Consider the following 13,919-nt stretch of genomic DNA (forward strand, 5'->3'; position numbering starts at 1 on the left):
AGACCTAGAAACCATTTTAAGCCAGACACTCACACTCTGAAAAATAAGTAATGGATAGGCTGCTTGCAGAAAGACATGCTTGCCCTACGCATCTTTTCTACTAATGATGCAGACTGAACAAAATATTGGGCATGATGCAAAAAAGGTGGATCCCTCATCTTGTGGAAAAAAATACTATCTGCGCACTTTTTATCGATAGATTTGTGTACGGGTTTGAGGAGTAAGGAGGGAGCAATTCCGGTTCCAGTAGTACTGCCAACTGAATGGAAATAAAATCTGAAATGAATCGATAATATGATCGATCGATACGAATTTTGCTAAACCTTTGTTATCTTAAGCCAACAACTGTCACACACACATTATATAACATTATATAACATTTCTCGATGCGAATCTTATTCCTAGAGTGAATTCTATAGTTTGGCTTTGCTGTGTAAATAACGACAGTACTAGTACGTAAAGTGTACGCCAGATGTCGCACAGCGATGCATAAGCGATTCATAGTTTGTGTTTCAAAGGTTGCCAGTACGAATCTCGAAGATTGTCGAGGTCGACCAATTCAGCACTAGGGTTAAATCTATCCAGAAAAGGGGCGCAGATAGTATTCTGTAAACTATTTTGCCTGACTAAAAGAAACCATGACACTAGAACCCTGAAGGGCCTTGGCCTACCAAGAGACTACTTCTCAGTCCCAAGACCAGCAGATTACGAGGTGCCGTGTGGTCAGCACGACGAATTCTCCCGGCCGTTATTCTTGGCTTTCTAGACCGGGGACGCTCACCATCAGATAGCTCCTCAATTGTAATCACATAGGCTGAGTGGACCTTGAATCAGCCCTCAGATCCAGGTAAAAATATCTTACCTAATCGGGAATCGAACCTGGGGCCTACGGGTAAGGGGCATGCACGCTACCCCTACACAATGGGGCCGGCTGATGACCTGACTAGAGGTAAAATATTATCTGCTTAGAACGCATATGTAATTTTTCAGACAACGGGGTAAATAAGATTGTAGTGGTCAGAACAGATATTATTCTAATGAACTTTCAACTTTTTTCTTTGTGTAACGGTCCGGCTCCATGGCTAAATGGTTAGCGTGCTGGCCTTTGGTCCAGAAGGTCCCGCGTTCGATTCCCGGCTGGGACGGGGATTTTAATTTTAATTGGTTAATTCCAATGTGTCGGGACTTGGTATGTGTGACGTATTCAGCATTAGAAATCATCCTAGGTAGGGCCCTCATCTTCACAGACCTGCAGGTCGCCTAATAGGTCGTCTACGATAAAGAGACCTACACCAGGCCTCTCCGGAGACCATACGACATTACTCATTTATTTCTGTAATGGTTCCTGGTATGAAATGACTTTACTTACAAATGATAGGTGTATCATTAAAATGGATTTCTTGTTCATTAAGTTTGGCATGTTGAGTTACAGAAGACTTCTCTGACCAACAAAGATGTTTACTGATTGTGATTTCATCTGTGCCTCAAAACAGCATGCCTGAAAGAAACAATAGCTGTGATATTAAGGAAAGTAAATGGGTGAAGAGAGAAGGAACTCTAGAGATGGTGGATATTACTGGTCATAGTCAGCAGTAAAAACTTTTTCATAACAACATTTATTTAGCATTTATTCAACGGTAACAATGTAGTAAGTGGCTAAAGAATGTTCATCCTTGACTACAGCTTTCTGTTCGTGCTTTTTCTTCACTTGTTTTTCATTTCTTGGACAATCCATGCTGAATATTGTAAAATTATATGATATAAATGAATATAGAACCTTTAGAACAGAGGAATGACTGATTGAGCCAGGATGTGTTTGATTATCTACTAATATATCTGACCTGTTTTTCTATCCTTATAGAAGAGTACTTGATATTTTCTATCTCTGTAGGTGGTTAACATTGCCTTTGTTTGGTTATCGTCAAGATATAAATTTTACAATGAATTACACCAGTTTCAATATTGAAATGAATTGGTACATATACTTTGTTCTAAATTTAATCATCTATGCATAACAGATGTCAATAATAAAGAATATTTTTATTTTTTCTCTCAAAGGTGAAACCATAAATGGGTTGCAGGATTGTGAGCGACTGTAAAAAAAAAACTTGACAATGTTGTGAGATGGACAGCAGACACTGGTATGATCATAAATGGGATGAAACGTCAGGTTGTAAGTTTCTCCAAGAGGAAGTATCCATTCAGTTTTAATAATTGCTGTGTTAATGGGGGTGAAAGTGCTTCATGGGGATCACTGTACGTACTTGTGTTAATATAAGGAAAAGATCCTCATTGGGGTAATCACATTATTGAGGTTGTAAATAAAGCTTACAGATCGCTTCATATAGTTATGGGGGTAAAGGAGAAGGCATGGAATTCTCTGGTAAGATCTCAATTAAAGTATGGTCAGGTTGTATGGGACTCTCCCCAAGATTACTTGATATGATTTGTTCTGGGTGATTTCCAACAAAATAGTAGTGTTACAAAAATGTTGCAAGTGCTGGGTTGGAAAGACGTGGGACTAAGGAGACAAGTTGATCTACTAAGTAGCATGTGCTGAGCTGTCAGTGGAGAGATGGATTGAAATTACACTTGTAGACAAATCCGTACTTGAGAGGCAAAATGGCGTATGTCCACCTTTTGTGATTCTGATATATGGCAACTTTTGTGTTCGGTATAATCGAACGCATCTATGGAATAAGGGCGGATGTACTGTTGCCATTCCCTGTGGATGTAGAGTGTGGCATAAAGGCGGTAGTCCAGAGTGCTTTTAGGACAGAAAAGTCGCATATGGAACATCGGCCTTTTTCCTTCAAAGTAATTTCTCCGTGGGAAGAAAGTCAATGGACATTCGCCTTATGCCTACATTATAGGAGTACGATAATGAAGTCTGCTTATTATTGTGAACTTTATAATTTTTCCTGTGTTACGGTAATATAAAAGATCTGCATTATCGCATGCAAATTTGCGTGAAAACAACATCAGTAAAATATTATAAGCCATAAGAAGATAAAAGTTTCCTGTGATTTGGGTGTTTTAACGTACGCAAGCTGAATAGTTTTTCAAGAGGGAAGATGATATTGCAACTTGCATTGAAGCAAGCATGTGAAGTGAGAGGTAAATATATTTATGTGTCTTACCGAAGAGTTCCGTATTAGCCTACATTTTGTTACTGACTATGCTTTGTGGATTTCCTCCCAATCACCAACTAAGAATTATAGAATGGAAGTAATACTAACTTCAACTGATTAAATTAGATCCCATTTACGCACGTTGTATTATTAGTAATACCTTAATCATCATAATTATTACAACTTCCAATGCAAATATCGCATATTTCTAGAGTCTAGCTCTTGGGACCAAAAACGTCAGATAATAGGAACCTTGATGTAGAAAGTTCCAAGAAATAGAACTCGTAAAGAAATGAGTAGTTCTACAAGAGAAGAAAGATGACAAAACTCTACACACGGGAAAATAAAACATGAAATAATTCATGTGTGTAAATTTTTGTTTTTGAATACGCTGTGTCATTGACAAGTTTTTATGTAGAAAAGTATGAACGGGGTAGTTACATGTGGTCGAAGAGGGAAATCTACGCCGACCAATAAAATACCAGGGACAATGATACAAGTGCAAAATGCTATATTCTGAAATACCCACAATATGAGAGCCATCATTCCTAACAAAGGACAGAAAGGAAGTATCTTGGGCCTCATTTTAATATTTCAATGATGTACAGAGAATACATCACAGAAAAAATGAAATGAAAATACCATCCCTGAAGAAGAAGTAGCCAAAGAATGGTTATATTGAAAAATTTTCAACGAAGACTTCAATCTATTTTTCCAGTTCCGTAACAAGGACTCTTGCAATGATTGTGATTGGTTGCAAAAACAATTTAAAGATGCTGAAAATGAGGAAGAGAAGCAGAAAATTGTAAATGAATTGGAAAATTACCATACGGAAACTGATTGCATGTACAGCTTTAAGAAGAAAAATAAAGAGGAATCGAAAGTAGACGCAAGGAAGAAAACAATCACAATGGGCCTTCAGAAATGTCTTCCTACACCCTGCCTATCAAACTGTCAATCGTTTTATTTGCGCAAGCTCTGGACACTGAATGTGGCAATTCATGACGCCGCTTCAAATGCTGTGGGATGAAACAATTGCTGGGAGAGGTAATAAAATAGTGTCTTGCTTACTGAAGGGGATTCAGTGTCATTTGCCGGATCAAACTCAGGTTTTAACAGTGCGGTCCGATAATTTTGCCGGTCAGAACAGAAACATTCAAATTGCTCTCATGTACAACTTACTTCTGACACAGTTCCCACAACTTCAAGAGATCAACCATAAATTCCTTCTGAAAGGCCACCCACACATGGAGCTGGACAGCATTAATTCAACCATTGAAAGGAAAAAAGTCAAAACTCACCAACTTGGAGATTGCTGTGCCATGTGTTTGTGCTCATGCCAGGTAAAAAAAGTCTCTAGTAGTCCATGAAATGCAATGTAGCGATTTCAATATATCAAATATTTAACTGAAAAATCTGGATCTCCTTTCATAAATCACAAGAAATCTACACTACCGGTAAAATGTTTCTAATCTCAAAAGTTGTATGACAAGATTTCAGCTGACTAACCTGGAATTATTGCCTACAAGACATCCTTCAACGACACGTGATTTCAAGAAAATGATATCAGAAGATATCATAGAAATGGTCACCTGTTACCAAAGGAAATTCCGAACCGTACGAAGAGGACCCAAACCAATTAGTTCAGAAAAATACATAGACCTGCAAGCGTTAACTCATTGGAATCCACGATAGTAGAGTGCATTTTACAGTGATCTCCCTTACAGAAAAGAAGAAAACGAATATCCTGCCGATGAGTGATACTTCTAGACATAAATCGAAAATTCTGGAGAATATTTCATTCGGGAAGAAGTAGGCGGATATTAATTACCTTACACACAACTTCAGTAACAAATATAATGTGAAAACGTGAACATTTTCTTAATGTGATAATTATTATAAAGTTTTGTATGTGATATATATTTTTCTTGCTAATTCAGCTACAGAACAGATATAAATTGATATTACAAACTGGCATTTACCCATTAACTTACTTTTAGAGCATCCAGTTTAATAAGGAATTAAGAAAAAGGCGTATGTCCATTTTCACGATTTTCCCAAGAAAATTTAGATTGGAATTTATGAATATGTACTTGTTTAACATCCACACATATATATATATTATATGCAAAATAAATATATAAAACATTTAAAATTCTACCGTATTTCTAAATTGAGCAATTGGCATAAATGTGCAGCCAGTTACTGATTTTAGCACAAACTGTAAAATTAACAAAATAAGCCCTTTTGCTTCTCAGGCACGGAAACAAACTTGAGTGGAGCTCTTCAAGGTAGGAAAGAAAATAATAATATGAGGATAAAGGTGGAATGCAAGAAGACAAATTGTGGCAAATATTAATTTATAAGAAGAGGAATTATTAGGGATCGGATTCATTTATCAGGGGAATTGCTTGATAAATTTTCATGTTCTTTGAGATCAGTAATGAAAAGACTAGATGAACAATTAATATGGATCTGCCATCTGGGCAACAGCTCTAAAAGCAGATCAATGGTGACTGATGACGATTGAAAATTTCTTTTAATTTGGATACAATATTATGTACACTTCAGTGTTGAATTCCGTAAAAAAATTTAATTATCTGTTACATATTACATGCCTTTCAGAGAAAGCATGTATTATGAATACTACCTATTTTACTGAGATGCATTTAGTCAATGGAAGCTTCTGTATTTCAGTGGTTTATATTAAAATTTATATTTATTTTACTGTACATTTGGAAGTATATCTACTAATATACCTCAGGTATTAATTTTTACATAGCTCAGCTCCATGAAACTTTTTCCTACTTAATAGGAAACAAACCTGTGTACATTCACCAGAATACTTGGGTACATACCTTCTAATAAAACTATGAGTAGCTGAGTACTCTAGTCATCTTCAACATTTCGTATATACTTTCTATCAACTTGAATGATGTATCACTACTTTTATTCTTTGCCATAATGGTGAAGTTATCCTGGATGAGATGATACAAATCAGCATAGAACTGTAAGCAAACAGTGCAGAAATAAGCTTTGGAGTTTATCTTTCTAAATTATGTATACTATTTTATACAGCCTAGGTTGCAATCATATCTCTACCTAAGTTCAAAATATATACTAGATAATCCATAGAAACCATTACAATTTTAATGACAACTTATGGACAAGTTATAGCAAACGTGCGCAATCTGTTCTGAAATATAGAGTAACTGTGGGAAATCCCTCAGGCAAATGTTGAAAATTGCATTCATTCATAACTGTACTCATCACACCATATTCTTTGATGCTATCCAAAGTGTATCCTCAATGTTACTGATTTCATCCCTAATGGCTTCACAGAATATAGCAAGTGACTACTCTTATATATACTCTGTCCATAAGGTAGCACCATAAGAAGAAGTCTAAAGAGAATAGGTCAGGTAATCTGCACAGATTTTGTGAGAACAGGCGATCACCAAAGAAGCCAGCTACAAGTTTAGATGTATGATATGTTGTGTCATCTTGCTAGAAATAGAGGTCTGTCAATTCATTATCATCCAGATGTTTCCTTCCCACTTCTAGTCCTTTCCTATCCTATCGTCCCCATATCACCTATCTGTGTCAGTGTGACGTAAAGCAAATTGTAAAAAATCTTTCTCAAAAATGTTGCTTAATATGTATGATCTTAAATGCTACCAATATCAAACCCCATTTTTGTAGGAAATTTTACGATGGTGAAATAGTTTATTTTAAATTCTGTACTCACTTTTCCCTCCTTGCGTGCTCCTTCATTTTCATTTATCTCACGCTCCTTTATATCATGGTTAGATAATGTGGAGGTAGAAAGCGTGATAAATATATATATATATAATGCAATAAATGATTATGATATTAATTAACATTTCGAGAATGAGTGTAAACACTGTCTGTGCTGGTCATGGCAAGGCGAATTATTGCCTTTCGAACGGGACATGATAGTGGGAGCCAGATGAATGGAACTTTCCATATGCGAACATTTAACATTCCTCGAACGACACCGTGAGGTGTTTATCGGCAATACCTCATGGAAGGCATTACCACCCACAGTGAACAATGCAGTGACCGACCACAGATGTTTATGATCATGATTAGCAGCATCTGCTTGGCCCCGCTGGATCAAATCACACCCACATTCCATGTAGGAGCTACCAGATGCATATGCAGCAGGTCAATGCAGCATTTTTTAACGTCAGTGAGATATGGGAGCAGAAGAATAACCAGAGTGATTTAGTTAACACCACAAGACCGGGCACAGAATCTCACCTGCGCACGTGAAAAATGGACCCAGGAAGAATGACGACATATAAACTGATGAAGAGCAACTGTTCCAGTTGTTTCGGGACCACTTGCAGCCCTTAATGGACTTCACGTATTCCCTACAACGATGAGATATTCTAGCAGGATAATGCACCGTATTTTAAACGTATCGGTAATTGCCTGAGGGAATCAAAGCGTTTTCCAGCATTTTGTTGGCCGTGTGGGAAGTTGTGTTGCATTCGATTGCGTAAGACCTCCGACTATGTGGCGCCGTCTCAAGTATTCTGTGGCTTGTGAAATTCCCGACCAAATAAAGCTATCTCAAGAAAGAACCAAGAGGGAAGACAACATTCTGATCGCCCCGCCCACTAAAATGGCCGAAATACAGTAGTGCCAACTTGCGAATTGTGTTTAAGACAGGATATTTCGGGCTGACTGCATTACTTAATACGTCAAAGATTGGCAAGTCATACGTGAGCATTTTAGACCACTGACTAAACTTATAACGGATTATTAAAATTCAGTAATATTCAAATTGCGCCGCAGAGGAAAAGGTACGCATCAGTAGAGTAGCCGCGCTAGATGTGGACTCAGACCAGAAAGGGAAATACCAGAAGGTGCGTCCCTATTTTAACAAAGATATTAACCTATTCAACGATCGAAATGCACTCCGCATGTGATAATCTGTCATGGAATTATGAGCTACTCGTTTTGTTCGCATTATCAATATCAGAAGACCATTAGAACACCAAGTATAGAAATTAAGAGTGGTGACATCTGAACTCTCGCATAGCTAGTTGGGTGTAGTTTACTTAACGAATCGTCCCGTCGCAGGAGCAGTGATTTACTAACGAGTGTTCGAGGAGGGCAGATGTCTGACCGTGTCGCGAATCTGCAGATATATATTTCCTTTTTGCGGGAGTGATAATGAGTTGTGTCGCGAGGTAGTAAGAAGAAACAATTTGTACCTGAGATATATTGCGTACGAATATTGTTTGCGAACGGAGATTCTGGAAATTCAGGGGATGTGGAAACGGTGTGTTAAATAAAGCGGTCATAGACCGATTGCATTTCAGCAGTACCCGTGGAGGCTGTGTACCGCGATGTTAAACGCGAGGTAGATAGTTTCCTGTAAACAGTGTTGGAGAGATAGTTCTCTATAGGCTTCGTGCGCTGATTGGATAAATGCACTGCTGCGCTGCGAGTGGCGAACATTGAAGTTAATCCGATCGCCACGCACATATCTGTCGTCTCACCGCACGATACCATGGTCGACTAAATAATAACAGTAGGAATTCAGAGTGTTTTATGCAACAACAATCGGACAAATTATTCCAAACTTGCACGAAGTGGTGTATTAAATTTACAAGAAAAACTGTTCGCAGAAAATAGCAACAGGGCGAATAAAAGCAAATGTTATAAGAGAGAAAAGTTGGTTCAATAAATACGCTACAATTTCACGATAGAGGCAACATGGTAATTTATGTGTTACTAGCAAGATACTCGTGCTTCGTTACGGTATTATACTGAAATTTATAACAAAATGCTTAACGTTTTATACATAATCCGCAGAAATTCACGATCTGACTCGTTTTCTGACAGATTACGGTAAAGTTCCTCCCATTTTCAATCTTTCCTTCCAGCAATCGATTTCGTACTTCCCGGGCTAGGTCCAGGTATTCCGCCCGGTGGGTTGGGTCCCTAAATCTTTGCCATCTTTCTTTCCTATAATCATGGTCTCGAACTCGCATCTCAAAAGCGGTGAAAGAGAAATACAACAAGGAGAAGAGATTAGGGGAACCTTTCCTAATAAAAAGGTACCGGTACAGGTTTAATATTCTACCAATTGAAATCCCAGATTTTGGAACCGCACATACACTACCAAAAATTTTACACGAGGATATATAAGAATATCTTATTAAAGTTACCAATAAATGATTATGTGTTTGTATTTATAATATGATCAAATCCACCTCTGTAATATAACGGTTAGCGCTACTAGTTGCCTTCATCGCAGGCCCATGCTTGATTCCCTATACGGCCAGAAATTTAAGATTGACATGAGGGCTGGTATGTGGATAAAACGGTACACGCAACACATTTCCAATAGTGGTGTGCTTGAAAAGAGTTGCACCACCTCTGGTCGAGGACATGAATTTACGTTTGAGACAAATGGCGTCGAAACAGAAGTCGGAGTCTGGGAGCTGCAATGGAAACATGCAACTTAAAGAGGACTTTATCATATGTGACGGCTGTGATAAGTCTTATCATAGAACTTGCGTCGAACATAACAGATTTTTATAAACCTACTTCCTCTAAAACCGGTTAGTGGTATTGTGGTCATTGTAACGATAGTGAGTGTGTTAGCAACAAAAACAATAGTGACTGTCCTAACCCTAAGGACCTTCTTCTTCTTCTTCTTGATGGTGTGGGTTGGATTCTGTGAATTTCGTCCAGTCACTATATTTGTGGTGTAAACTCAAGTGACTTGGATATGGAATTTTGTTATATGCGTTTTATTTTGAATGTGAGATAGATAATATGTTATGGGACCAATTATTGTAAAAAAATCACACGCTTTGTTATGATTCGCTTGTATTTATCTGTAGAGGTTGGAATAAATTTTACAGTGGAAACAAGAAGCATATTTTGACTATATGAAGGAGGGAATAGCTCACCTTTTACAGATGCAATTTGGACTCATCAATAAATTTATTTAATGTATCAATTAAAGTGGGAGTGAGGGTTGACAATAAACAGGAAACACTTCTAGGAAGGGGGATGGATAAATTTAGAAGGCGTTGCATAAATTGATGACGGGGAGAATCAAATTGTGGACACTGAAATAAAATTTGATTACTGTCACCATGTGGGTGGCCACACACGCAGGTAGAGAGGTTAGAAAGGTGGAAATGGTACTTGTATTGTGGTGTAAGTGCGTGGTTGAAAAGAAGACTATGATATTTGTGATTTGCCTACGAGTGTATGATCCATAAGAAACCAAGGTTTATGAGGAATATGCGGCTGAATTTGATAAAAAATTTGCCTTCTGTACGAGTGGAATATTGCCAATTCTCTTGCCACGAACTGTATGCTACATCGTAAAGTTCAGGAAGGAAGTCAAGGGGAGGAAGGGCTACAAGAATTGGTGCTGTATTTTGAGTACTAGCTGCCTTAGCTGAAGAATCAGCTCACTCATTTCCAAAAATACCGGAATGCTCTGGGATCCACACTACTGTTATGTACACGCCTGATTGTTCGAGTTGATACAAAAAATATTTCACATTGTATAAATACCAATTATAAGAGAGTTTGGGAGAGGTTAATGCATAAAGTATACTTTGAGCATCCGTATATATAGTTGTTCGTTTATAATGCTGTTGCTGAACGTGAATAAGTGCTTGTCTAATTGCAAATAACTCTGCAGAAAATATAGAAAAATTATATGATAAATGGAAAGTTTCAATTATATTGAAATTCGGAATAAAGAATGCTGCTCCTACGCCTTAAGTTTGCTTATCGAAAGTGTGAAATGAGCGGACATTGCTACGGATTTGAGTTGCTCTCTGCGTTAAGCATGGTTTTCCAATACCATGCTTGATAAATATAGGATAATGATAACTAGAATATGTGTCTGATAGTGTTTGCCATGTGATCATGGGAGCCATGTGGGATCTACAAAGAGTTAGATCTACAGCAATGGGAGGTGCGTCAGCGGGGTATATTCTCGTGCGAGATCCATCATTTAATCATGTGAAATCATATTGCTGAAACTCAGATAGGAGATGAATTCCCTTTGGTGTATCATGCTGACTTCACCATAACGTATGGTGACAGTTGAAGTCTCCGAAGATAATGACGTGATCTAAAGTATGAAATTGACTAAAAATTGTGCCCATTGATTAGCAGTAATGTAAACATCAGGAGGGCAGTAGACATTAATGAAATGGATATTATTGTGCGTAACACCTACGGCGAAAGTATAAGGAATTAGGTAAGTGAGAGGTAAAATATGATAGGTAAGATTTTGTTGAATAAAAATCGCTACGCCAGCACTACCTGGTCCATCTTGTCGTTCAAGATTGAAAACCGGTAAATGAAACGTGGAAGAGCTAGAAAACCATGTTTCCTGAATGATAATGATATTAGAAGAGGTTTCGCGAATTAATAATTGTAACTCATGTTTTTAGGAACTATGCTTCTTGCATTCCACTGCAAAATGCGAATCATATAATGCCATCATATTAGTTATTTGATCCCTTAAATTATATATATCATGTGAGAGTTGCTCCTCTTCTCCGGCACTTTGTAATAGGAGTCCTATGATTTTTAGAATTTCTTGTTGAAGTTGACTTTTTTTCTGATGTAGAATAGTTGCCTGTTGTGATTGTGAATTGCTGATACTCTTAGAAGCGGGTGAGGTAGAAGAAGAAGAAGTGGAAGGATCAGTAGGGGTTACCTGGTGGGACAGATAGACTGGCCCCTGTGAGGGGGTTCGTTCATTACGTAAAATTGCCATATATTGCTCCTTATCAAACCCGGGGGTTGGAGAGGGTCTTGGAGTAAGTATTACCGCTTGGGTGAATTTCCTTTTTCTAGCCACTTGACGTACTTTGACGGATCTCTCCGTCCTTGCTCTCGATTGCACTCCGGTACAAAGACGGATCTCTCCGTCCGCGCGTAGTGTTTATTTCCGTACCCGCTCCAAGCCGGTTTCCTTTGTGAAAGGATTTGATATTAGTAAGGTAACCTCTTGACAGATGGAATCACTGTTTTATTCCATTGATGTATTCGATAAACACGTCTGTGCAGTTATTCCGCGGAAAGGATAACCAGTATCTTAGCAACCTCATCGTAAGCGAAATCATGGCTGCCTCCATGTTGAGTGACGAAGCGATTATATGGGAATTTTTAGAAAAGAATTACATTGATATAGAAATTAGCGACGAATAATTTAGTGGATATGGAAAGCAGTGAATGTAGTTCGTGTGTTCATTCATGCATCGCAACTGGTGAAATAGTGTTTTCCAAAGGCACCTAGGACAATTCCCGAACGAACTACAAGTTGTGAACGAATTTCTAACAGCAGACTTTTCGGGAACATCTAACCAATGAGGTAAATGCTTATGCAAGTAAATGTCTTGTATCGGCTGCCGAGGATATAAATAGGGTAATGTCATCTGGAAAGGAACACTGGTTTCCTGTATCTGTGGATGAAATGAAGGCCAGATTACCTTGAAGTGATAATGTATGATGGAAAAAAAGGCGTTCAGACCTAATCTTGTTGTTGACTACAACTGTGGAAAGGGTGGTGTTGATTCCCATGACCAGGGACTCGCATCATTCCCCCTGATGAAGAAGTATGTAAAATGATACAAAAAATATACTTCTACATGCTAGACATGACACTTCTGAATTCCAACATCATTCATCCCCTCCTCAACCCTGAAAAGAAGCAAGTAGGCTTTACCACCTTCCGGATCAATTTGGCCGAACAGCAGTTGGCAAGTGTGACCTTGCCTGACTAAACAAAATAAGGCACCCAAGCCCTGGGGATACAAGACTGAGACTTCAAGAGAGGCACTGGGGATACTTTCCGTCCAAAATACCCCCAAAAACGAACAAGGTTATCCCATCACGGAGATGCAAAGTATGTGTGACACGGGGTCTGAGGAAGGAATCTTCATTTGAATGCCACCGGTGCAAGGAGGCGATACACGAATATGACTGTTTTATGATCTACCATATTCATAAAGACTTCACAAAGTACATCTGACAGTAGTTTGGATATTTCCTCTCATTACGTTGCTGTAAAGCATGCTTTTTTAGTGTCGGTGATAACATCATGTAAAGCAATGAAAATAAATGGTACACCAAGGCATAAATAAGTTCAGTTAAATGGTATGTGAATGGGCTAGGATTTTCTGGAGGAAGAGGAGTAGAGGCGTCATTTCGTGGAAGAGGGGGGTAGTGATTTGGATGCTGTTGTGGATAGTAAATGGGTAGCGTAACTTTCGCTTTAGCCTCTTCAAACGAAAGATAATCCGTACTCATAACTTTTTTATTCCTTGTTGGTATTTATGCTCTGGACATCCGTTGGATCCGGTTGAATGACTACCCTTACAGTATGCACATTTTTGAAACTCTTCGGTACACTGATTGGTGGAATATGCAAGAGAACATTTTCTGCATCTGACAAATTGAGCTTTGCACTGTTTTTCTGTGTGACCAAAACCGTTGGCATTTTCGACATAATATGGGTGAGAAAATGAACTGTTCAACTTGTAAATATACGCTAAAAAGAGAAATGTATTGAGGCAAAGCCTGGGTTCGGAAAATAATTTTAACAGACCCTGTAGGTAGATACTCAATAATTTCATTATTGACTACCCGTCTGTTGAGTCTTTGTACTGACTTAATGGGAACGGTAGATTGTATGTATATGAGTATTTCATCATCCGTGAGGTTTTTATCAACGTCTCGGATCAGGCCAACTCTTAGTATATTTGA

General features: G+C 38.2%; 1 protein-coding gene across 1 annotated transcript in view; it reads right to left on the reverse strand.

Moving 5' to 3' along the window:
• Positions 1-5,848: 5,848 nt before the first annotated feature.
• The window catches only part of LOC136864159 (dynein axonemal intermediate chain 7), a 658,911-nt gene continuing 650,840 nt past the window's right edge, over positions 5,849-13,919 (reverse strand). Inside the window, exon 16 of the mRNA XM_068226132.1 lies at positions 5,849-6,139. Coding sequence (XP_068082233.1) covers positions 6,002-6,139 — 138 coding nt within the window. The 3' untranslated portion in view covers positions 5,849-6,001. The remainder of the gene's footprint in view (positions 6,140-13,919) is intronic.

This window comes from Anabrus simplex, chromosome 1 (genome assembly GCF_040414725.1).
Source record: "Anabrus simplex isolate iqAnaSimp1 chromosome 1, ASM4041472v1, whole genome shotgun sequence".
Lineage (NCBI taxonomy): Eukaryota > Metazoa > Arthropoda > Insecta > Orthoptera > Tettigoniidae > Anabrus > Anabrus simplex.